The sequence below is a fragment of the Mus caroli genome, chromosome 10 (assembly GCF_900094665.2).
Source record: "Mus caroli chromosome 10, CAROLI_EIJ_v1.1, whole genome shotgun sequence".
Lineage (NCBI taxonomy): Eukaryota > Metazoa > Chordata > Mammalia > Rodentia > Muridae > Mus > Mus caroli.
In genome coordinates this window covers 81,410,014-81,434,148 of record NC_034579.1, presented here as the reverse complement: position 1 = coordinate 81,434,148, position 24,135 = coordinate 81,410,014, and the positions used below count along the sequence as shown (strand labels likewise).

The following is a 24,135-nucleotide window of genomic DNA, read 5'->3' as shown; positions in this document are numbered from 1 at the left end:
AGAACATAGTGAATAAAGTTCTTGCTGTGTTAGCAACAGAGGGTAGAGAGATAGAGAGAGCATGGTAGGTAAAGTTCTTGCTGTATAAGCATAGGACCCTCATTCAGATCCCCAGCATCAAAGCAAAAGGGCAGGTCAGACTGCATCCACTTGTAATCCCAGCTCTGAAGTGTGGAGACCAGAGGATCATGAGCTAATTGGCTGCCTATTATAGAGCTCAAGGTTCAATGAGAGACCATGCTTCAAAAAATTAAGGTGAACAATATTAGGGAGAGAAACCTAACTGATTTCTGACCTTCAGATGAACAAGCACAGGCAAACACATCTGTATATGCATATATTGCTCACACGTAAACACACTGATGTATGCATATATTACACATACACACAGACCCCAAATAAATAAATAACTGAATGTAAGAGAAAGAATAACCTAGAGTGCCTCTAAATGTGCCTCAAAATGAGCATCTTGCCCAGTAACTGTAAATGGGAAGAGATAGGAGTGTGTCCAGGTTTATTGTTGATACTACAACTGGTCTTAGTAGTACACTTGAGAAGTGCTATGTAAATTCCCTAAGACTTAAAAATATGATCCATCCAGAATGCATATGCACCCTGGATTGCACTATGATCTGGCTGGAATACAGACACACCCTTAGTGCATACCTCTAATTTCTAACAACGAAGGTAAGGTTAGTTTGTAGAAGGAAGAAGCCATGTTTGAATGTGACATCTAATTGGGGGTAGACAAACTAATGAATCAGAGAGAGATTTGACAGAATGAGTCAAAGATAGGATATGTCCAACTCACATGAGAACGGCAGAGGAAAGAGAGGTGACTTAAGTGCAACAAGAGAGAGCAAATGAGTGTGTGGGGTTTGTGTGTGTGTGTGTGTGTGTGTGTGTGTGTGTGTGTGTGTGTGGCAGTTTTACCAAGACAGTTTTACAGAGACAGGTTGCAGAAAGAACAGGCTAGAGCTAGACACAGGTGAAGACAGAAGGAGCCCAAAGATTAGAATGTATTGCCAAAGTTACTATGAGGCCAGACAGAGCAATTCAATCAAAAGCCAAGAGAAGCCGAATGAATCAGTCAGCTTGGAAGATTAGATTGTGTAGAGATTAGAAGCTTCCAGGCCTAGGTCAAGAGATAGTTAGATCAAAGAAGAAAATGTCTTAGACTCAGCCCAGGCCAAGCATTCACACAGCTTGAGTATGGCTCTAATCTCATTGCTTCATCTGGGGAAATAAAAGCAACATTTACACTTGTAAAATTCATAACCAACAAAAATCAAAATCGGTTGACTCTCCACAACTGACTTCAATTATCGCAATGATTCATGCAGTGGACTGGGCTCCTGAGCATCTAATTTGTGTCACAAGATTTTCTTTCTTTTTTTTAATTTTTTTTTTTGGTTTTTCGAGACAGGGTTTCTCTGTGTAGCCCTGGCTGTCCTGGCACTCACTTTGTAGACCAGGCTGGCCTCGAACTCAGAAATCCGCCTGCCTCTGCCTCCCGAGTGCTGGGATTAAAGGCGTGCGCCACCACGCCCGGCTGTCACAAGATTTTCTAGCTAATAGATTTCTAAAGCAGTGAGTGAAATATTTCATGCAAGCAACCATTTGAAACTTTAAATTTTGTGAAATATCACAAATATTATTATAATATATTATAATAATATATATAATATAATATATATATAATAATATATTATAATATTATTAATATTTTTCTCCAACATAGATAGAACTCTCACTTTCTAATGAATTTACTATTTTAAAATGTATCCAGCTATTTTCCCTGGGTTTCACAGACATCTACTGTGCCTTTGGCTAACGTCTATTGAATCACAAACACCTTCCAAATATCTCTCAAGCGTATTTGAAAAATAGCATTAAAATGGTGTCAGAAGTTGTAGAATCAGGTGGGTAGGTCTATATCTCCCAACAGTTTTCAGCACATAAAATAAAGAATACAGAATGTTTTATATAGTGCTTTATTGCTTGTAGCTATCTTAATAGAGTCTTAGATCAGAGGACATTTACGTAAGCAGGCTAACAAAGCAGTTCTCAGAGCCATAATGTAGAAACTAAGCCTTGTAGATTACAATCTGTACTGAATGGAATAATTCGTTCCCGATGACAGTCTTACATTTTACACTAAGCCATATGTATTCCCTCAGAGCTTACCTGAGAGGTTAAAAATGAACAGACAGAGCCCAAATGATATGAGTCCCAAATTTGATGAATGTTAGTCAGAACTGAGAAATTACATTTTAAACCAAATTGAAGGTATGAGATATCTAAATCAAATGTGACTCTGAAGGATCTACCACTGAAGGGTTTTAATATACTTTCATTTCAGAGAAATTGATTTATTTGGTGATCCTCCACTATGTTAGGAAAATATATTAAAAGCTGACATTGCAAATAAAACTTTTCTTCTTCAGGGAAAAGAAGCAGCTACTATACTTCTATCAGCAGATTTTTTGGTTGACCTCCTAAGTTCTGTCTATGACGTCACTTTCTGTTCATGACTTTATTTTCTGCAGGGCATGGCAAAGGATTCCAACCTCACCTACAAAAGAAGAACAGCAAGGGAAGTGAGCCACTCATTAATAAATGCAAAGCCCAATATGGTTCTGGGATGTATCATCCTAAACTTCATGATGCTTATAGCTTAGTTATGAAGACTATACTAGCCCTGTTCTGCTGTGTGTAATGAGTCCTGGGGTCATCTGCTTAATTTACTTCCTCCTTTCACAAGTTGTTTCCTGGAGCTTCAAGGTTTTTTGTTTTGTTTTGTTTTTTCCTAAGCAACAGGTTTTCAAAAACAAAACGAAACAAAACAAAACAGAGCAAAACAAAACAAACAAAAGTAAAGCTCTTTTTGACATACCTATTCATAAAAACTTCAAGGCACTAAGTTGTTAAACCTAAAGGAGTGGGATTTATTTAGGTGGGGTTTATTTAAGTCTCCCATGTTACAGTCATCTGAGATTCCAAGTATATGCACAAATTTACTAAATTTATTTGGGGACTATAACTCAGAGTTATGATTTTTTTTTCAATTCTTGTGGTGATTTCAATAGGAATGGCCCCCATAGACTCAAATATTTGGATGCATGGCCATTAGGGAGTAGAGCTTCTCAAGAAAGATTAAGAGGTGTAGCCTCGAGGGAGTGGGTGTGGCCTTACTGGGGGAAGGGTATGACTGGAAGTGGGCTTTGGGGTTTCAAAAGCCCAAGCCAAGCCCTGTGGCTCTTTCTCTTCTTGCTGCCTGCCTATTCAGATACAGAACTCTCAGCTGCCTCTCCAGCACCATGTCTGCTTGCCTGTTGCCATGCTTCCTGTCATACTGATAATGATCCAAGCCTCTAAAACTGTAAGCAAATCTCAATTAAATGTTTTCCTTTATAAGAGTTGTTGTGGTTCTCCAAGGGGTTCTGTTACACACTAAAGTTTACACAGAAAACCTCAGCTATATTGCTGGACACTTAGACCCAGTTTTGTGTAATTGAGTGTTGGGGTTGTGAAAACTTTGATACTCATAAGAAGTAGATAGTAAACAATTTCAAAATACCATAGTGAATCCAGAGGTGGGGGGGTCTAGTCTAGACACATGAGATAAACTGGCGCTTTGGACATCTCACATAGGCATGGAGAAAGGATGAAGGCAAAGGCCAGGTGAGAGCACAGGGACCAGAAGCTGACTCGTGTTGCGAGAGGATCTGTTCTATGGCTATAGAGAATGAGGCTATGGAGATGGGAAGGAAAGGGGCATGTGAGGCAATTTGCATAGTTCTTTCCCCCCACTTATGGCATATATGGAGATGTTTTCTCCTTAATTCAACTCTTAAGAAATTAATTTTGCCCCTATAGGAAATGTAAGGAGACATGGCCTCTATTTCTGGGAAAGAAGGTAGTCCCAGCAGGTGTGAGCTACTTACTATTAATGGAGTCAGCTAAAATCTTCAACTGCTGAGTATTGTCCAGGACCTCAACCCTTTGAGTGTAGGGGTCATAGCAAACGGAGAAGGGCCGGGGGATTGTGGCAGCAAAAGTCCTGAAACCAAAACCAAGGACCCCAGTGAAGGACACCATTTAAAGAGAGGATAACCCGAGGAGTTCAGAGTGGCTTTTTCCTTGCTGTGAGCCCCGAAGCTTCCTAGAACAGAGGCTCAGATGCTGAGCTGAGATGTGATATACAATTGAATGAAGTCATATGGGGAAACCTTTGTTTGTGTGAATGTGAAAGGGCACCAAATACAATGAAACTACAAACACTTATTATGTAAGATAAAAGAGTAAATGAAACCTATGCAAGAATACTATTTAAAAAAATATCTCTAAGTTACTTGACAATCAATGCAAACAGAAACACAGTCCTAGACAATTTATAAAATGTTGTATCAGCGGGAAGAGTACCAAGGATTAGGTGTCTGATATGACCTGAGGACCACAGTAAATTCTAACTGCTCTAACCCTTTAAAAACATCATTATTACATTACCATTTACAAAAGCCCTAAGAATTCAGTAATGCCATTAACCCTGGCAGCCTGCTTCTGATCTGAGTGCTTTCTTGCTTCCCTCTTCATGACTTCTGGGGATACTTCCCAGGAGGATCTTTACGAGTGACATTAATATAATTAACAAGACAGCTCCAAGACAACTCTGATATTATTCCTATGATGAAAGTAAATGCTACCATGTTGAAAATGACAATTATCAGGACAGGCAGCTGGTTGCCCCCAGGTTCGGCAAGAGCAGCACCCTAAGTCCCCAAGTCAGGCTGTCTGTGTTCCTTCCCTCCTTAGTTACAGCTCTCACGGTCATAGACAATGATTCTTCATCTCGGTTCCGCATTCCCTTATTCTTCTGCAAGAAGAGGGTAGTAACAGTCTTCCGCTCAGAAGGGCATAGCAAGCGTTGTCACATCACAGAGTAAGTCATAGCTAATTGTTGCCTTTTATTAGTGGCTGGGGACTTAGGAATTTGTCATGTCTACTGCCCCATCTTCCCTCTCTGAAAGGAGCTTTCAAGATGGGCTCTTCTAGAGACAAATCCCTAGGCAACAAGTGATCAGTCCACAACAGCAAGAGAAAGATTGTCAGCATGCAGCCTGTCAGACCTTTAAAGTCTCAGCTGTGCCATCAGTGCCAGGATCCAGGGCAGAATACCCATTTTGTTCCATTCTGCTGAGGGGCAGCTCACAGAGACAAAAAGAAAAGGCTACATTCAATTAATAGTGGCTGTGTGTGAGAGAGAAACAGTCCTCACCAGGGACAAGTCCCCTGGTAGTTGATCCAATCCCAAATAGTCAGCCCCAAAGACATATCCATAAGAACACTAAATGGATTCATCAGGTTTCATTCAAGTTCAGATAGTGGAGTCTTGGGGATATCATGAAGAAGAAACTCTAGAGTATAAAGAAATCTAAAAACAGTGCAGGAGTTTGGCGAGAGGAGAAAGGGGACCATCATAGGCAACAGCAAATGGACTTGTGGGCCAGCACTTTAATTCCTTAAGGTATGTACATAAAAACTGACATTGCAGAGACCCAAATGCCCTCTGTCCACCATTCACCATCAATAAGGTCTTCTAAAAGTGGTAGCAGTATCAGGACATCTGTGCCCAGGTAGAACTCCAAGTAGACTGTCCCCTGATTAGATGAGGTTGCATAGCTCAAAGGTAGCAAAGCTCATAGACAAGGTTCTCAATTGAAAGGGCCAAGAGTCCCAGGGTCTGGGGTACCTCTGTCAGCCTTCTCTGAACTTCTCTGAGACCATCAGTTATTCATGAAGTACTTACTATGTGCCAGGCATGGTTAAGGGGACTAAAGAAAGTCCAAGGCATTAAATGAAGTTTAAAAAAAAAAAACTTCTATATGCGATGCTTTTCTAAATGAAATATTTGTAGTCAATAATTACTATGAAGAAAAGATAAATCACAGAAGCTGACAGGGCGAACGTTAGAGATTTAGTAGACACATATCATATAATCACATTTCCACCATAATGATGCCATATGATTATGATAAAGTTGCAAGATTATTATCTCCGAGAGGCATCATACACAGGCATGCAAGTCATGTGTTATGTCTGGGTGAGAGTTAACAACCCATTGCATTAACAGCTGTACAAAGATGTTGTGTTTATAAGTATGCATAGTTAGTATTTAGCAATACTAACAAGTTCCTATGCGGCTGACTTATATAGTAACCATGTTTTAATTCTAGTGTCCTCCTGCTTACAAAGATAAGATAATATGCCATATTATACCCACAACAGCCTCAAACAGCTTGAATTTGTTATATCATTTCTGCAATTTTCTCTTATGTGATTTTTATCTTATTTGGTTCATCATGGCCTTAAGGCCATCCAATTTATATGTCACACAATCTGTATCTGTAGTAGATGCTGTCTTCTATGCTCATGTATGTAAGATGCTAAGATGTTCACACAATGTTGAAATCACCAAATAGCCCACTTCTCAGAAATAGCTCACTTATTTTTAGGCATGATTATATTTGGCTGGCAAACAGATGAATTTGGTTGAAAATATAAAGAGATGATAAAGTGGGCTCTGCTAGTATCTGGGAGAATAAAGGGGAGAAGGTACTTTCCAAGACTCACAGGCATCTGGTTGGTTTGGTGTGGTGATCTGTTATAGCTGCTCTGCACACAGGAGGACTTTGTATCTGTGTTGAACAGATAAGATTTTCTGAATTTAAGCTGGGATAGGGAAATAAGGTTGGTACATCCAACCTCCCAACAAAATGGGAAAGGGTGAGTGGGGACACGGCAGGGGTCTATCTGTGTGCACAGTTGCTGTGGACATTGGAGTCCAGGTAGCACTGCTAGCCTGATCCAGGAGACACAGACAACCAGTGATCCTCTTTGGTAACCTCACCTCACTTTCTCCTTGGCATCATTGAAACTCTCGGCCACATAGTACAGGGGCTGGAACTCTGTGACAGTATACTCCTGGCAGGCTGTCTTCTCTAGCTCCAGGGGCAGGAGCTTTGGCTTGTCTGATAAACAGTACTGCAGTGAAAAGTTTCCAGTTAAGCCCACATTCCCTCATGCATTCCATAGTCCACCTGCAAAGCTTCTCCCATCTCCCCATTTCTCTACCCCAGTGCAAATTCCCTAAAACTGAGACATTTAGCATGGACCAGTTTGAACTCTTTATAGCTCATCAAAAACCTACAGTTAACTAGAAGGTAACAATTCATTTCAAACCCTTTCTAATATGAAGTTCAATAGACATTGTGAGAGTGAACCATACCTACAAACTTGTAGTCTTAGGTCAGCCTTGGGCTCAGGAGGCCTCTTCTCTACCCAGCCCTGTAGACTCATACTTGAATTTCTATCTCTAACAAAACAGATGTAGTCAAACCATAGCTGCTACAGTACCAATTGACTGTGCGAGTATACCCACATATATCTACTAATACACTTTAGAAAAGCCTTGAGGCTGACAGTGATCCTCCATACCCCTGCACTTAAGTACCCATGAATCGTTTCTATTAGACTCATACCTGTAATTCTCCAAAGGATGACAAGAGCCCAGCACCATATGCCTTTATAGAATCTCCTTCCTTGCAAAGCCCAAACTCCACAGTAAACCAGTAAATCTGAAACAGAAAGCAAGGAAAAGGCACACATCAGGGGTGAGCAAGGCATCCAGATACTCAAAGCATTAAGACAGATCTGGTTGGTAGGAGTCTGTGCAGATATGTTCTCTGAACCAGTATGACCTAGTATCACTTCTGTATCCCATGTCTTATTCTATCCAGTTGCCTGTTGAATTGATGGTGGATGAGTCCTGGGGTAATATTATACATGTTAGAATGTATTAATATTCTACAAAGACATCCCCAACAAATTCTTCTCTGTTTGACAGAAACTTCTCCATATCTTTTGCTTTTCTCTCTGTGCAACAAACCAGAATGATAGATTTTTACATTGCTCTTAGATTATTAGGGTTCATCTGGTAGTTTTATCAGGCAAAGAAGTGGATGGTTAAGGGATTGGATTGTGAGAGAGTCAAGGAAATGTACACTTCATCTGCTATGGGAATGTGGGAGAAACATGAGATGAAAACATGGGAGGAGATGATGTTTAAGTCACCCTCTACATGTGTGTTCCCAAATAACCACACCCTCTTCCTTCAGCACCCTCTGTTCCAACATGTCTTTGATACCTGGCCTGATTAACAGTCTTGGAGTTCTGGTGCCCAGAGAAGACCAGGGCTCAGTTAGATGTTCAAGATGGTCACCATCTTGGAGAATTAGAGGTGGGTTAACAGGGAAGTCTCTTTGTTAGACCAAGGAACATTAAGTCCAAGAAGGTCATCAGAGCCCAGTCAATATGACTTCATCATACACAGCAAGTCTTTAGCCCAGGAAGTCAAAGCAACATACTTACATTGAGACACAAAATTAAAGGCACAGAAGAGACATGGGTCTGTTCCAAGTCCAGTGTACCAATATGGTGGTTCCTTTGTTATCAGTAAGTGACATGATGAGGTTCTCTGAATTTTAAGACTTCACTTCCTACAAATAATTCTATCCACTTTTTCTCAACCCCTTTGAAAGCTGCTCCTCTAAGATATATAAAATATAAAATCTCATGTTCACACAAATTTAACTCTTTAGACCTTCATGAAATAATTTTGAGATGGACAACAAACTTATATGCCCATTTTTAGAGATAAACAACAACCAAAAGCCACTTACCCTCAATCTCAAAGTAGATGCTCAGAAACCAAAACTTAGAAGTTTCTAGCCTTTCTGAGGAAGTGAATGTATAAACTTCTAACTGGATATATCTCAATTCTAACTTTACATATGTGGTAGTTTTTAATTTCATATGAAGTTTGTTTTTTAATCTTCCAGGCTTCACATATGAGAAGGAACATGGTTCTATACCTGTAGAGGGACATACTAAAACTGGAAAATGTAAGGAAGGAATTTGCCAATGGTGCAGAGCTGGTGTTTCCATAGCTCCCCTCCTGTGTGTCCATGGCACCTGCTTCTCTTGTAAGTGGGAAATGTTTGACAATAATGGGAAGCCCAGGACTGGAGAGATGGCTCAGGGGTTAAGAGCACTGACTGCTCTTCCGAAGGTCCTGAGTTCAAATCCCCGTAACAACATGGTGATTTACAACCATCCATGATGAGATCTGATGCCCTCTTCTGGAGTGAAGACAGCTACAGTGTACTTACATATAATAAACCAACCAACCAAACAAACAAACAAAAAACAAATAAATTAATATTTAAAAAAAGAATGGGAAGCGCATTATCATTTTTATCATCTGTCTGAGAACAACACTAAGGTTGATTCTAGTGCAGAGGTAGAGAGGTAACCACTTTCCAAGCAGAAGTATAAAGTCAACCAGTGCCTGACACACTTTGGGTCAAAGAATTTTGGGCTGTAATTATAGATGAATGGTGTTTCCATGAAGATTCTATTAATAAGTATATGAGAATATCTACATGCAAGCTGATATAAAATTCAGTCCATTAAAGAGAAACCAAAATGTGACATTTCATTCATGTGAATGTGCTTTGTCACATTCTTATCATTATTTCAAACAGCTGCCAGGGATATAATAAATCTTCAAAGATATGAAGATCATAGTCTATAGCATACCCATAACCCTGCCCCCATGGACAAGATAAACTTACTGTGGCCAGTTTCTCAATGTACTCGTCAGGTGCCCCCAGCGATGCAAGCCCAATTTCCTGTGTGTGGAGAAACAGAATCACTGGTATGGACCATATTAAAACTTCACCCTCAGTGCCAGCCTGGCACACAGTTATGGGCAGGGTAATAGATGACTAAGTACCTTCTGAAGGGTCCAGATAGACCCTGAATATTCTTAGACATCTGCCCCATCCATGCCAGATAGAAAAGAGTCACAGACCTCAAGAGCAGAGAAAAATGTGTCCCCAATACTTGATTCCTTTGTACTCACTTTACAAAAAGGAATAATAAGGTAGCCTATGTGAGGTCAGTTAGCATCTAAGGTGTCGTCCTTTGACAGCAGCCTAGTGAGTCCCACACACTCAGCATGATACAGAAATCTCTGGGATATGGAGTGAATCTTAATCAGGTATCTTTAAAATACCACAGAAAGACTGAAAATAAGTGATTATATCTTTCCAGAAATACTCATTGCAAGAGTACCTTTTATTCACCTGATTTAATTATCATCTCTGAGGCTTACTGCCTCTGTGTGCTAAACTAGGCCTAATCTTGGAAGCTTCTAGCCTCCAATACAATCTAATGTAGGTCTAGAATGTTTTCATCCTCTGAGACTTGCAGCTGAATAAGCTCACCCTTTCTTTTCTCTTTGATCTCTTGCTAGTTGGTTCAACTCAGCTGTTCTGGGTCAAACTCATCTCCAGGATGACTGATTCAATCTGACTTCGCTCACCCTCTCCTGAATTGCTCTGCTTGGCCTCAAACTAATTCTAGCAATCTGTTCTAATCTGCTGGCTCCTTCTCATTCTCTGACTCATTGTGTCTTCCTGTGTTCAGCTTTTTCTCTCTTCAACTTGTCACTGTACAACTTTCCCAGTGAAACTGTCTTCCCACCATCTCCCCTCTGCACTGCTCTCTTAAATAGCTTCCCTATCCTCTCTCTTCTCATGAGAGTTAGGCATATCCTATTTTGTCAAATATTTCTCTGATTCATCACTTTGCCTGCTACTCAATCAAATATCACTTTCAAATATGGGTGCTTCCTTTTACAAATTAACTTTACCTTTGTTGTTTGGGATTAAAGGTATATACTAAGGGCGTGTCTGTATCCAGCTAGAGGAACTAAAGGTGTGTGCTAAAGCTGAGCCACACCACAACAAGAAACAGGTTTTTCCAGTAAGCAACTCAATTTGAAGGTTCACTGTATGATCAAATATCCTGCAACAGCACATAGCTGGAGATGAAGTGCCACTGAGCATTAATTACAACCTCAACTACAGAATTCCTCTGGTGGTCTTTTTGTCTCTTCAGCAGCTCCCTTTATTTCTTTCTGTGTGTATCTTTCCACACACACACATTCATCCACTCCAGCAGTGTGCTTTAAAGGCTTCCTGCGTGTCAGGACATAGACGAAATTGGAAAATAGCCTTGACCTTGTGGCTTATAGTACACAATTGTTAATATGTTTTTAAATATGTAAAAGTTTGGTCTTGGGGGGAAAAGAAAGACATGGAGGAAGAGATGAAAAGGAATGGGAGCTTCAAGTAATCTTGGGAAGTCTTTATTATTAATTTGGGTTCCTGGGAGGCATCACTAAGAAGGTAGTACTTGGGGAAATACTTGAACGTTATTGGTTCTATTGATGATGGAAGGAGTGTTGTTGGTTCAACTCAGCTATTCTGGCTCAAACTCCTCTCCAAGCTGACTGATTCAATCTGGCTTCTCTCTCAACCTCTCCTGAATTGCTCTGCTTCACCTCAAACTAACTCTAGCAATCTGTTCTAGACATCTTGTCCAAGAGCCAGACCAAACAGCAAGTATATAATTAGTAAGAAACCACTCAAAGCAAGGAAAATATGGGCTACCTCAAGTTGCAGAGGGGAGCAAACATGGCTGGAGCAGTGAGAGTATTGGTGGGTAATATGGAAGATTCTAAATGCAGTCATGTGGACTTTTTAAAAAGATATTTTAGGACTTGGGTTTTTCTTTTCAGTGAAGTGAAAATCTATACTAGGATTTTAATAACTTATTAGTTTTCATCTTTGGTAATTTCATGAATGTATATAAACTACACTGTAGCAGACGAGATCTAGTGTATGTCATCAGACTGCTCTAGCTACTTTATAAGAATATATTGTAGGGGTCAAGGGCAAGGGTGGGATGGCAATGAGGAAGCTACAGAAAATCAATAATGAATGATTGCAGCTGAGATCATATTAGTGTTAGTGGATATGATGAGAAACAATCAGTTATTATACAGTTTGAAGATAGAACACATTAAATTTGCAGAAATACTTGGTTGTTTTAGAGAAAAGAGTCAATAATAGCCCCCAGATGTGTATTTGGTTTGAGTGAGTCAAAGAATAGAGTTGCCATGGACACATACAAGGAAACCTAAGGGTAGAGAAGTTTTGAAGAAGACTCAAAATTCAGCATTGGACAGGAAAATAGAGATGTATAATCAACATCAAAGTAAAGATGCTGACTTGATGGTTCATATGTAAGCCTGAAATTGGCATTGAAGACAAAACATGAATGTTCATTATTATATTACAGATATATATTCAAAGTCATGAGGTTGGCTAAGAAAACCAAAGGAATGTGTGTGAACAGAAAGAAAGACTACAGTTTTTGTCTATCGTGAAGCAAGAGGCTACATACTCTATGTCATTATCTCTGTCTGGGTCTCAGCTGGAGTTTGGCCTACACTAAACTTATAAAAAGTACTGTCAGATTTAAGGCAAACCAAATTCACATAGTCCCTATTCTGGCTCTACTATCCTATCTCTCTTCCATGTCTACTCTACCCACATTATTAGATAGACCAGTCCCAAGTTTAGCAGAATCCATTAATAAAACTGAGGTCAAATCCCTCACCTTTTCTCTTGACATCATTTTTTGTTTTTTGTTTTGTTTTGTTTTGTTTTGTTTTTGGGTTTTTTTTGTTTGTTTTTTTGTTTTGTTTTGTTTTTTTAGGATAGGCTCTCACGTATTCCAAGCTAGCCCAAAAATGACTATATAGTCAAGGATAGGCTCTAATTCCTGATATTCCAGTCTACATCTCCCAAGTGCTGAAATTACAGGTGTGTGCCACAAAACCCAACATCTTGTCATCTTTCTTTGCAAGCCAAGCACTTGAATAAAACAAGGCCCTCCATTATCCCTCTGCCCTACTGTGGCAAAAAATAATCCGCCGTTAAATCAAAAGAAAATATTCTCATAAAACAACTTTTCCCTGGAACCATCTATGTCAAAGTTGAGAGTGTGTCAAACAGAGATCCTATGATGTCTGTTGATATTAATTGTCCACTTCTCCCCAGGGTTATCCAAAATTCAAATAACTTAAGCAAGACTTCCAATTGCCCTCCAGCTAGACAGAATATCTCTGGAGTAAAAAATTCAAGATTTCTATTCTCCAAGGAGAAAGCATCTAATTCTCCTGTCACAGTAACAAGTTCATGTTTTCAAACCATCTTAAGCAATCAACACCATCTTGGCAGCTCAAACTACACTATTGGCAATAACACTTCCACAGTTAAAGTTCAACCAGACACTCCCATGTCTCTAGTCTACTGGTTTCTAGGTTCCATATTTCCCAAAACGTCACATGCAAGTAACAGGTGCTTTTGTTTGGAGAACATACGTCTTCTAAGAAATCAAGGAATCGGTTGAATTTATTTGGTTCGTTTCAAATATCAAGGGGCAGCTTCATCGTCCCATGGTAGAAGTAACTTCTTACAGCTAATTGGAAATGCTTGTAAATTCATTCACACGCAAGATCATTACTTTGAAATTCCTACTTGGGGCAGTGTTTACTCATGAGTCATCCTTAGATCATAGTTCTTTTTAGTGAGGAAGAAGAATAAGAAGGAAGACATGTCACTGATCCAAAGCTGCAGAAACTGAGGCACAGGACAGCCTCACAGCTTGTCCTAGTTCACACAGCAATAGGTCATCAGTGCTCTGGATTGGGCTTCTGAGTACTTTTAGAGACATCATTTACTCTTCCATGATCCCGGTTAGCCATCTGTGTTTTCAAGTATTTGATAGCCTTTATCATCCATATGCCTGTGGGTCTATGTGTGGGTGTGTTCCCACAAGTGAAGATGCTTGTAGAGGTTACAGTCATAAGATCCAATGAAGCTAGAGTTACAGATGGCCATTAATTACCTGCTGGAGTGCTTAGACAAAAAATGGCCCTCTGCAAGAAAAGTGAGCCATCTCCCTAGACAGAACCCTACACTCCCCACCCCAACAAAACCATGTTTTTAGTCTCCTTAGTGATGAGAAAATAAGCATAATTTTTAACTCATCAGAAAACAGTTGTGAGCTTCCTCACTACCATAAAAAAGTTAATTGAGGCCATGGTGCTGTTAATTGAGGCCACAGTGGCAATGAGATATATGGCTCTTTCTTTTATCTTTTTTTCTTTGTTTCCTTCTTTCTTTAGTCTTGTATACATAAGATCATTGACATTAGATTCTTGGCAAATGTCATCTTATAGAGTTCAAGTATCCATGCACATGACTACCTGACAAGGTGCAAAGTGCCAAGGTCTCGAAAAAAGTGTACTGGATAGAAAGTAGGAGATGATGTCTGCATAGAGATCAGAGATACTTTCATCAGTGAGAAGGCTCTTAGTGTGCACCTGTGAAGATCATTGAGATCATCGAATTGACCATAGGATGGGCAATTACCAACAACCCCAGGCTGCAGTTCTTAAAATGAGTGTTCAACCCAGTTCACTAAACCACCCTTCTCCCTACCATTCTTCTCAGGTAGGATCAGGATCATGTAATTGTATAGTGTTTCCACTCTAACAGAGCACGTGACAGCCCCTTCATGAGGAATTCATTCATTCCAGCAATGCAGTCCCAACCCAATGACTAAGTCTTTGTTCCTTACCTGAGAAAACTGGGCAAAGCTTCGGTCTGAAAACAAGGGCACATGTCCCAAGAGTTCATGACAGATATCACTAGAACACAGAAGGCACAGTGCTTAGAGGAAAGGCAAGTTAAACCAAACTAGACTCTGATTTTATATGAAGAAATAACTCATAGAGCTTTGCTCTCAAGATTAAGCACTAGACAGAGTCCTCATGAGTCCTGGGAGACAGGAGGGGCTGAGATGCAGAACTAAGGACTCAGAATTCTTATGGGTTTCTTCTCAGATACCTGAATGAATTATGGGTTACAGACTCCCCTCACTCCAAGTCTTCTGGTCACTAACTTACATGAAGAAGGATAATGTGTCCAGTTTTTCCAGTAAGGACTTAAAATAATAGTGTTGCTCTTCTCTTGGCCCAGAGTAGGTCAGCAGTCAAAAGAGAAAGGTTACATTTATCTAAAACAGTGCAACAGGTTCTTTCTAATTAGGATCCATTGACATCCCAAAGAAGGAGACATGATTAGAGGATTCATAATGATCTCTTTGGATCAATTACTATGTGACTGATGACCCAAATAGGTCCTGATAGGAAGCACAGTAGCCACTAATTCTCTCCTTAGCCAATAATCTCGGCCAAGAGCTGGAATCATCCAGGTACATCTAGGAGATGCTGAGATCACTTGGATACTCTTGTTCCTGTCCTGTCCTATTTGGAACGTTGGAGCTTGATGGAATCCCTTTTTCTGGTACTCAAAGAGTTCCAAATCCTTGGTTCACAGGATGTCCAGCTCTGTGAGTCCAAATTTCATCTATTTGGACAGAGAAAATTCACAGAGTATGAGTTTCCTTTAGGACTATGACCAAATAAAGCAGGCAGTGGATCATGGGGACCAGCCTGCAATGAGCCTGATCAGCATTCTTTGAGCATCCATTGTGGTTGGCAGGGGTAGCTGGAGAATGATACTTACGGTTCAGGTGTGTACATGGGCTTAGATCCATGCCTAATGTACTGTGTGCAGTGGAAGACTCGGAAGGCCAGGCCACCCAAGAAATCTCGAGACGACAGTAAGCCAGCAACAGGTCGGAGGCGGAAACCAGTACAAGCTGGAAAGCAGAAAACAACCTAAAACTCAAGGCTTTTTATAAGTGGTTTGCAACCTGTGAGTTATGACTCCCCACGGAGGTGGCACCTTAGATATCCTGCATATCAAATGAATCAAATGTTATGATTCATAAGACTAGCAACAGTGCAGTTATAAAGTAGCAACAAAGTAATTTTGTGGTTGGTGCTCCCCATAACATGAGGACCAGTATTACCAGGTTGCAGCATTAGGAAGGTTGAGAATTGTAAGCCGTATGATAAATCCAGATAAACAACCCCCCTACTGCTTTGGGTCATGTAACCTCACATTGTTGAGCCTCAGTTTTATCCCAAGCAAAATGTCTCTTGGCATTACTGAGGGATGTCGTAAGCATCAAAACAATAATGACTAAAAGTTACATAGCAAAGACTAGTCCGTTGCAAACATCCAAGTAAATTTCTCTTTGGCTAGTGTTAATTAGGACCAAACACTTTCCCACTACTCGTGTTGTCTGCGTGACAAGGAGATGTATAATCAACATCAGGAGCAGAGCATACTACAAGCATTTCCACCTTCTCCACCACGTCAGACACAGCCCAACCAGGGAGGAGAAACATCCTGTCAGACTGGAGCAACAGGGAAGAGAAAATGTGCATCCAATTTCTCTCTCTCCCTCTCTCTCCCTTCCTCCCTCCCTCCTCCCCTTCCTTCCCCCTTCCCTCCCTTCCCTCTCTTCCTCCTCCCTCCCTCTCTGTCCCTCTCCCTCTGCTCTATCCTATTCACAAAACACTGTATGCTGGTTTCTCTTAGTTGTACATTATAGGATGCACTGAGAACTGGTAGGTGTTTCCCTAATCAAGGGCTAAGATATTGGGAAGGTTTGAGCACACATTGATACCATACCCTCTAAATAGCTTTTCTTTAAAGCTACCAATTGATAACCATTCTCTGCTTTCTATATCTGTTCCTTGGTCTGCTCACACTAGAACTAGAATAGCGGCATTGCAAACGACAGTAACTAACACTACATACTACCTAACATATGCCAGGCACAACTCTAAGTATTTTGCACAAGCTAACCTTTGCAATCAATAACTGTGAGGAAGCCATCTTGTCATCCCCACTTTAAAGATGGGGAAGCTGAGATATGGGTTAAAGCTTTTCAGTCCAGGGTCACAAACCACAGGCCAAGTGGTTGTAAAGAACCAGTGCCCAAATTATGAGCTTTTGCCAAGAGAGACTTGGTTTCTGGTCTCTGCCTTCCTGACTGCACAAGCCTATTGATTACAATTATATCACTTCCCAACTGCTAACATTGATGTTTCATTATTCTTACTACTGGCCACAGCATTAGGGTTAAAGCTGCAAACCGTCTTTAGGACCTGCTCTCTCTCTCCTGTCACTGCACATTGATTAGGATTGGGGGAGGGGGGCTTGTTTGGTTGGTTGGTTGGTTTGGTTTGTTTTAATTTTCTTTCCTCTACTTTCTCAAATCTCTTGTCTTTCCTTTTGGAAATCTTTATTTTATTTTTTTAATTAGATATTTTCTTTACTGAGATTTCAAATGTTACCCCCTTTCTTGGTTTCCCCTCTGAAAACCCCCTATGCCATACCCCCACCCCCCTGCTCACTAACCTACCCACTCCTGCTTCCCTGTCCTGGCATTCCCCTACAATGGGGCATTGACACTACACAGGACCAAGGGCCTCTCCTCCCATTGATGACCGACAAGGCCATCCTCTGCTACATATGCAGCTAGAGCCATGGGTCCCTCCATGTGTACTCTTTGGTTGGCGGTTTAGTCCCTGGGAGCTCTGGGGAGGTACTTGTTGGTTCAAATTGTTGTTAATTACTGTTTGAACATTTGCTCCTTGCTTTATCCTAGAAGTGGAAGAGACCTCGAAGATCATCACCTCATCCAATCTGTTCCCATTCTAACCTCCCTCCCTGCCACATAATTTTCTGGTCCATTTCCTATCTGTTCATGGTTTAATATAGAGAAAAATTCTCCCCTTCTATAGAACTGTGGTCTGTCTTCCTGTGTCTCCTTACTCAGCTAGCATTAGTAGGTGTTCAATAGGAATTAGTTGACTATTTGGGTTTTGCTGAATGAACTGAATGAGCCTCAGGAAGAAAGCCATACTCTTCCCTGGAAAGGCTGCACCAAATCTCATCACTTAGCTAACGCTCCTCTGAGCATCCCACATCACCTCTAACCCGCAAACTTGCTGAACACTGACTTCGGACACAGCTGTATGCCAGATGCTCTCATATGCCACATCTGTCTCAGTCTGTGAAGGATGCCAACAGGGCGACTGTGTCTATTTGACAGATGACAACATGGAGGTAGAACATGACACAAGCAGAAAAGGTCAAAGGCAGGATCTGTCCCAGATGCACAGACTCAGAGTGAGCAACTCTTGGCATTGGCCCACAGAGAGCATACTTTTTACTTGAATTGACATTGCAGCCATTTCTTAACAGAGAGCTGCAGGGTAAACATTAGACTAAGCATCTTGGGCTTTGAATATGAAAAAAAATCCTTTCAGAGGCAACTATGTGATAAAAGAATATATATTCACACCTGACATTCTTGCATGGATGGAAGATCAATAATGGAGGGGAGAGGGAAAGCAGGAGATACTGCAGCTGGGTTCTTCCTGGGAGACTTCATCCTGTGCCACGCCACCAAATCTCTCAACAGGCTCTATTTACCCCCTCCCTCCCTCCCTCCCTCCACCCCACCCCCCACTCCACTGTCTGCCGGGCTTTGACCCTGATGTAGACTTACTCTGCAGAAACTGAGAAACATCTTCCAGCTGCGGGATGTTGTCTTCACGGAAACCGCAGTACTTTTCCAGAAGAGGGAAGATGTGGTTGTGCTCGTAGCAGGCATGTGTTTTATATAAGGCCTTCAGCGTCCTGAACACCGTTCCCCAGGTCTTCCTCTCCTCCTCTGTGTATTCCACCCGAGGGATGGGCTGCCCACTAGAATACAGGCATGGAAAAGGTGTCTCCAGTTGGGAAGGGTCAGGGCACATGATGTGGTGAGGTCAGCACAGGAAGTCAAGGTCCCAGTGCTGCCAGGTACCAGCACGGGCTTCAAGCATAGTTTGAAAGACAAATGTCTCATAGAAAACCTTATTGTGTTGTTTTTTCCCCCATGGAAACATGGTTTGGTTAAGGATTTGCTATCATTTTTGGAAGTTATTTGGCCTTTCTGTTCTTCTCAGAGCCTAAGGCAATGGTCCTCAACCTTCGAAAAGCTACAAACCTTTTATACAGTTCCTCATGTTGTGGTGACCCCCAACCCCCAAATTATTTTCATTGCTACTTCATAACTGTAAATTGGTTACTGTTATGAATCATAATGTAAATATCTGATATGCGGGATATCTGATAGGTGACCCCGAAGAAAAGGTCATTTGACCCCAAAAGGGTCGTGACCCACAAGTTGGGAACCATTGCTCTAGACTGTTTGTTCAAGGTAGAGACTTATTTTCAGGGGCCTGGCAGGTGGCGCAGTGGTGTAGCACAGATTGTCCAGGGCAGGATGAAGAATGGGAGCAGAGACAACTGGACAATTCATCTTCTTCCAGGCAAAGGCCCCGAAGTTCAGGGAAAACACTGTAGTGTCTTGTATTATGTCCATGAAAGCAATCGACTCTGGCTAACCTGGATTTAATAGATGTGTGTGTGTGTGTGTGTGTGTGTGTGTGTGTGTGTGTGTGTGTGTGTTAAAAACTTGTCTGGGGAGTTTGCACTTGCTGAGTTTGATGCTTCTGATCCTGGGAAATTATGAAGTTATTTAAATTTAGGCTAGGGTTCCACAGTGTATAAATCTATATATCTTAAGATGTGTGTGTGTGTGGGGGGGGTAGGGACAAGGAGAGAAGGAGAAGGAGAGGGAGAGGAAGAAGGAGAGGGAGAGGGGAGGGGGAGAGGGAGAGAGAAGCTACATGTCATAAGTACAGAGATTTGTCAATTAACAGAGTTCTGGACCAAAAGTATGAGACTTATAAATACTGGGATGGGGGAATAAAACGAGCAAGCCCATGCTAAGATATAAGATATGTTTGTATGTGCCAAAGCATATACATGAGACCCCTGTCCCACTGTCCTGAATGCCCTGGGGAGGGACTTTCAAGGAAGAGTGGGTCTTAACAAGCTCTCTAGGTGAGTGATGCAAGTTGCAGTTTAAGAGTCATTAGTCTGGAAGCTTCCAGGATGTGTCCTGAAACAATGAAGAGCAAACAAAGCCTGACCTCCTGGGCCAGTGACTGTTCCCTGGGCTGCAGGCCTGCTCCTCTCGCTAGGGACACAGTCTGGGACAAAGTGGGACTGTTTACCTTGGAACTGTGGGTCTGGTTCCAAGCTAGGCTCCTCCTGAACTTTCAAAATTGAACCCCATCCAAGAACATTAGAGCAGAGACTGTTATTTTCTAGAGAAAGGTGGACAGGGACTGGGGAGGAGAGATAGATTGTTGATTGAGAAATGAGAAGGTCTCAAGCTCAGAGGAGCTTCTGGTTACCCAGCAAAGACAACAAAACTGTGTCAGGCTAACTTTTGCCCAAGACTGTATCATACTCCAAGGTTAAGTAGCGAAGGGAGAAAAGAAAAAGGCTTTGGATGTAATCTCAGGTAATGTAGTAAACTTCTATGAGCCTTAGTCTTGCACTTGACAAGTATTCTTAGTGTGACAATTTATATGCATAAAGTAATATATGTAGGTATATATCTGTGTATATATCTATGTATATATATATATATATATATATATATATATATATATATATATTGGAACTTCAGTAACCCCTGATCATTAAAATAACTAGTTCTCATTAGAAAGATAGGGATCAATGGGATCAATGACATAGGTCTGTGGCTAAGGGTACTTGCTACCAAGTCTGCCCAGAACCCACATGGCAGAGAAAGCTGAGATTCTCACAAGTTGTTCTCTAACTTCCACACAGGAGTCATAGCAAGTACACACACACACACACACACACACACACACACACACACCAGTAATTAATTAATTAGTTAATTCATTAATGTAAAAACAAAACCAAGAAAGTCAACTGGTACTTTTGCTGCAACAAATTTCCAAAAGCGGTGACATTTTGATCATATGGCAGTCCTGGTTCACACTTTCTCTCCCAGTGACCCAGCATCTCTTCCCCTTCTTGCAGCAAAGCACCTCACATCTCTTTTCAGTGCGTTGGGTTTGAGAAAGAGGACACTCAAATGCTCCCTCCTCCGAATGTGGGACTGCGGTCACAGTTGTACAATCACAGCTCCTTTATCCTGTCCACAGTGATCGGCTGATATGGGTCCATGTTGCAGAACCGAGACCCAATCACAGAGCCTTAGCATTCCTTGTAGGAAAGAAAGGCTTAGAACTTCTAACTGAGCTGGAACATCGCATGGGACCCGTCTCTGAGACAGGTGAGGCCGGGCCTGAAACCAGGATCAGTCCCAAGAACTTGAGCCAGAAAGGAAGCATGAGTGAGACCCTGAGTCTTGGACCTGCCTAGGTACAGGGTTAATAGGCACAGTGGAGACGCTAACTATGGTTCTGGGGACAGATAAAATTGAAACCTGCCTTTGTCACCTACTAGGAAAATGGCTTTAAAACGTTATTTAACTTCTTTCAGCCTCAGTTTCTTCATCCGAAAAATGAGGATTTATTACAACACTAACTGCGCGCGCACACACACACGTATATATTTCAGAGAAGATAGTGTTCTAGATGTCTCTCCATCCACATATAGGTTTGTGTTCACCACATAAAGCCCTAGCATTTCCTTATGTTGTTGTTATCCTACCAAAGACCTAATACCTCAGCCTCTGGGACAGCTCTAGAGTTTCCTTTTGAGTACAACTTTCTATTTGTTCCCTTAACTCAGAAATGCTGTCTCCAAAACACCAAGTTTCCCAAGTCCCAATTTACATATTATTCCCCGAAGACTCACAACACCAAAGCTGTTATGTTCCCAAACAGCACATTTGATATGGCCATTTTTCTCTTGGCTAAAATACAATAGAATGTTCAACGGAGCAAAAAAAAAAGTACATCCCATCTGGCAGTTGCCCTACAGGACTGGGTCACACCAGATAAGTAGACCACGGGAGTGCAGCTGGTCCAGTCTGAAGGCTCTGGTGACTCTTTACTTACTGGAGCAGCCAGATTTCTTTGTCCTGGTCTAATGTGGAGAAGACCAGAGCCTGTTTCATTCATGTGGAAGCCTTTCCAATCATTTCAGACATAACAAACAATTAACTAACAAAGCTTAGGAGAGACGTAGACTGCAGCACAGTGGGTAGTTTTGCTTGATCTAGAGGCGACATTTAAAATGTGTTATTAAGGAAGGTTACATACACACACACACACACACACACACACACATGTACAAACATATACACATATACACATGCCTACATACATATGTACACATATGTACATACACACATGCTCACACATAATCACAATATACATATACATACACATGCATATACATACATGTACACACATATATACATATGTACATGCATATATGCATACATGCATACATACATACATGCACACACACAAATACACACATATACACAGACATGGGCACACACAGAAAGCAGAGGTTTCTAGACTGATGGTCTCCAACCTAGAATGGGGGTTTGGGGTATGTTCTTCTCTCAGTTGTCCAACAGAAAGACTTACTGGCGGTAGTTGTAGGCAATGTCAGCAAACTGCTTTCGTCTCGCCCGGTACACAGGATCTTTAAAGCCCTAAGAAAGAGAAGACACGTGATGACTCAAGTCTGCAGAGGGAGAGGCCTGGCACCTCCAGCAATGATCTGAGCAATGATTTTGAGCTATGATGACACATGTTTCCTTGATGATGCTCTAAAATAAGGTCTCTGTTAAACACAGAAGGAGTGAGTGACACATTCTACCAAGCCTTCAAGTCAGGGAAATCTCCATTCTGAAATTTCAGTATCTACACATATACTCTGGTCATAAGAAATGTCATCTGCTCCATTCCTGGCTTCTAAATTAACTTGATCAAGCCAAATCAGATGCCTGCGATGAAGGCACAGATTATTCACACAAGCGCCTGTGATGACGGGATAAATTATTCACAATTTCTGGCAAGTGTTGTGTTTAGTAATGCTTCCTCATGTCTGTGTGTCTCTGTGTGTGTATGTATGTCTCTATGTATATGTATGCATGTGTATTTATGTATGTTTGTGTGTATATGTGCATGTATATGTGTGTGCATGTATGTGTGCATATGAGTATATGTATGTTTATGTGCTTATATATGTGTGTGTGTATGTTTGTGTGTGTGTGTGCGTGTATGTGTTACGATGTATGCACATTTTGGGGAATGTAAGTTGGGAACATGCTGAATTAAAATATCAACTTTGGGTGTCAATATTCAGGAACCTTCTACCTTGTTTTATGAGAAAAGCATGTGACACCATGCCTAGCTCTTTACATAGATGCTGGGGATGGAACCTGGGTCATCAACTTTTATATAATGGACTTTTTCAAATCAGCTGTCTCCACAGCTTCCATTTTAAAATAATCACCACTATGGAAATTAGTATGGGGGCCCCTCTTCATTCCTTGGTAGACAAATGGATCTACAAATGTACTTACTGCTGTGGTAATTTTGTTTTGCATTTTAATCTCTTGAAATAGGGTATTTCTGTGCAGACCTCAGTTCTCTTGCCTCAGCCACCCAGAAGTGCTAGGAAAATGTCATTCTCCACCTCTCTACACCTGTGGCAGCTTTTGGCACAAACTTGTCAGGTTGATCAGCAAGTACACTCTTCCAGAACCAACAGAGTCCCCAGGAAGTAGATCCATAAAGGATGGGCCCGGCTGTGGCTCACCCTTCAGGACTTGTGAATCTCTCTGACCTGGCAGGCAGGCTCTCCATTGACTGAGAGAAGGATGGCAATGTCTTCTCTGAGGTTGACTGGCAGACCGTCTTCCCAATCCTGCCAAGCAGTGCATTTCCAAGTGCAAAGCAGCCAAGTGTGTCTCTGAGTGTTTAGGGTGGAGTGGGCACATCATGAGTGGGAAGTGTCCCGTAGATGAGCAGAGTATTTTACAGAACTGTTCACTGTGGTCTGAGTTGTGGTGAGACAAGAGACTGGTCCACCGCCATAGAACTTTTCTTTGTTCCTTGCAAACATTTCCCAGCAATCCCTTCCAGAAATCACTTCAGTTTGCAATTTCCCTGTCTCTCCAGCCATCCAAACCATAGACTGAACGACTTGAAAACTAAAGCTGTGTATCACAGGCGGTGTTTAAAGATGCCTTTGAAGGTCAATGTTCCCTGACTTTCAAATGTTGCCTTTGCTTTCTTTGCTTGACTGGCTTGTTTTCTTTTTTTTAAATCAGGGTCAACCAACATTTTCAAAAAAATTTAAAAAAAAAAAA

The 24,135-nt window shown here is 41.3% G+C and overlaps 1 protein-coding gene across 1 annotated transcript in view; it reads right to left on the bottom strand.

Moving 5' to 3' along the window:
* Nucleotides 1–1,978: 1,978 nt before the first annotated feature.
* Pah (phenylalanine hydroxylase) overlaps nucleotides 1,979–24,135 on the bottom strand; it is a 66,092-nt gene continuing 43,935 nt past the window's right edge. The window contains exons 5-13 of the mRNA XM_021174230.2: nucleotides 22,403–22,470; nucleotides 18,475–18,671; nucleotides 15,570–15,705; nucleotides 14,620–14,689; nucleotides 9,696–9,752; nucleotides 7,542–7,637; nucleotides 6,911–7,044; nucleotides 3,948–4,063; nucleotides 1,979–2,575 (exon numbers count right to left, since the gene is read on the bottom strand). Coding sequence (XP_021029889.1) covers nucleotides 2,529–2,575; nucleotides 3,948–4,063; nucleotides 6,911–7,044; nucleotides 7,542–7,637; nucleotides 9,696–9,752; nucleotides 14,620–14,689; nucleotides 15,570–15,705; nucleotides 18,475–18,671; nucleotides 22,403–22,470 — 921 coding nt within the window. The 3' untranslated portion in view covers nucleotides 1,979–2,528. The remainder of the gene's footprint in view (nucleotides 2,576–3,947; nucleotides 4,064–6,910; nucleotides 7,045–7,541; nucleotides 7,638–9,695; nucleotides 9,753–14,619; nucleotides 14,690–15,569; nucleotides 15,706–18,474; nucleotides 18,672–22,402; nucleotides 22,471–24,135) is intronic.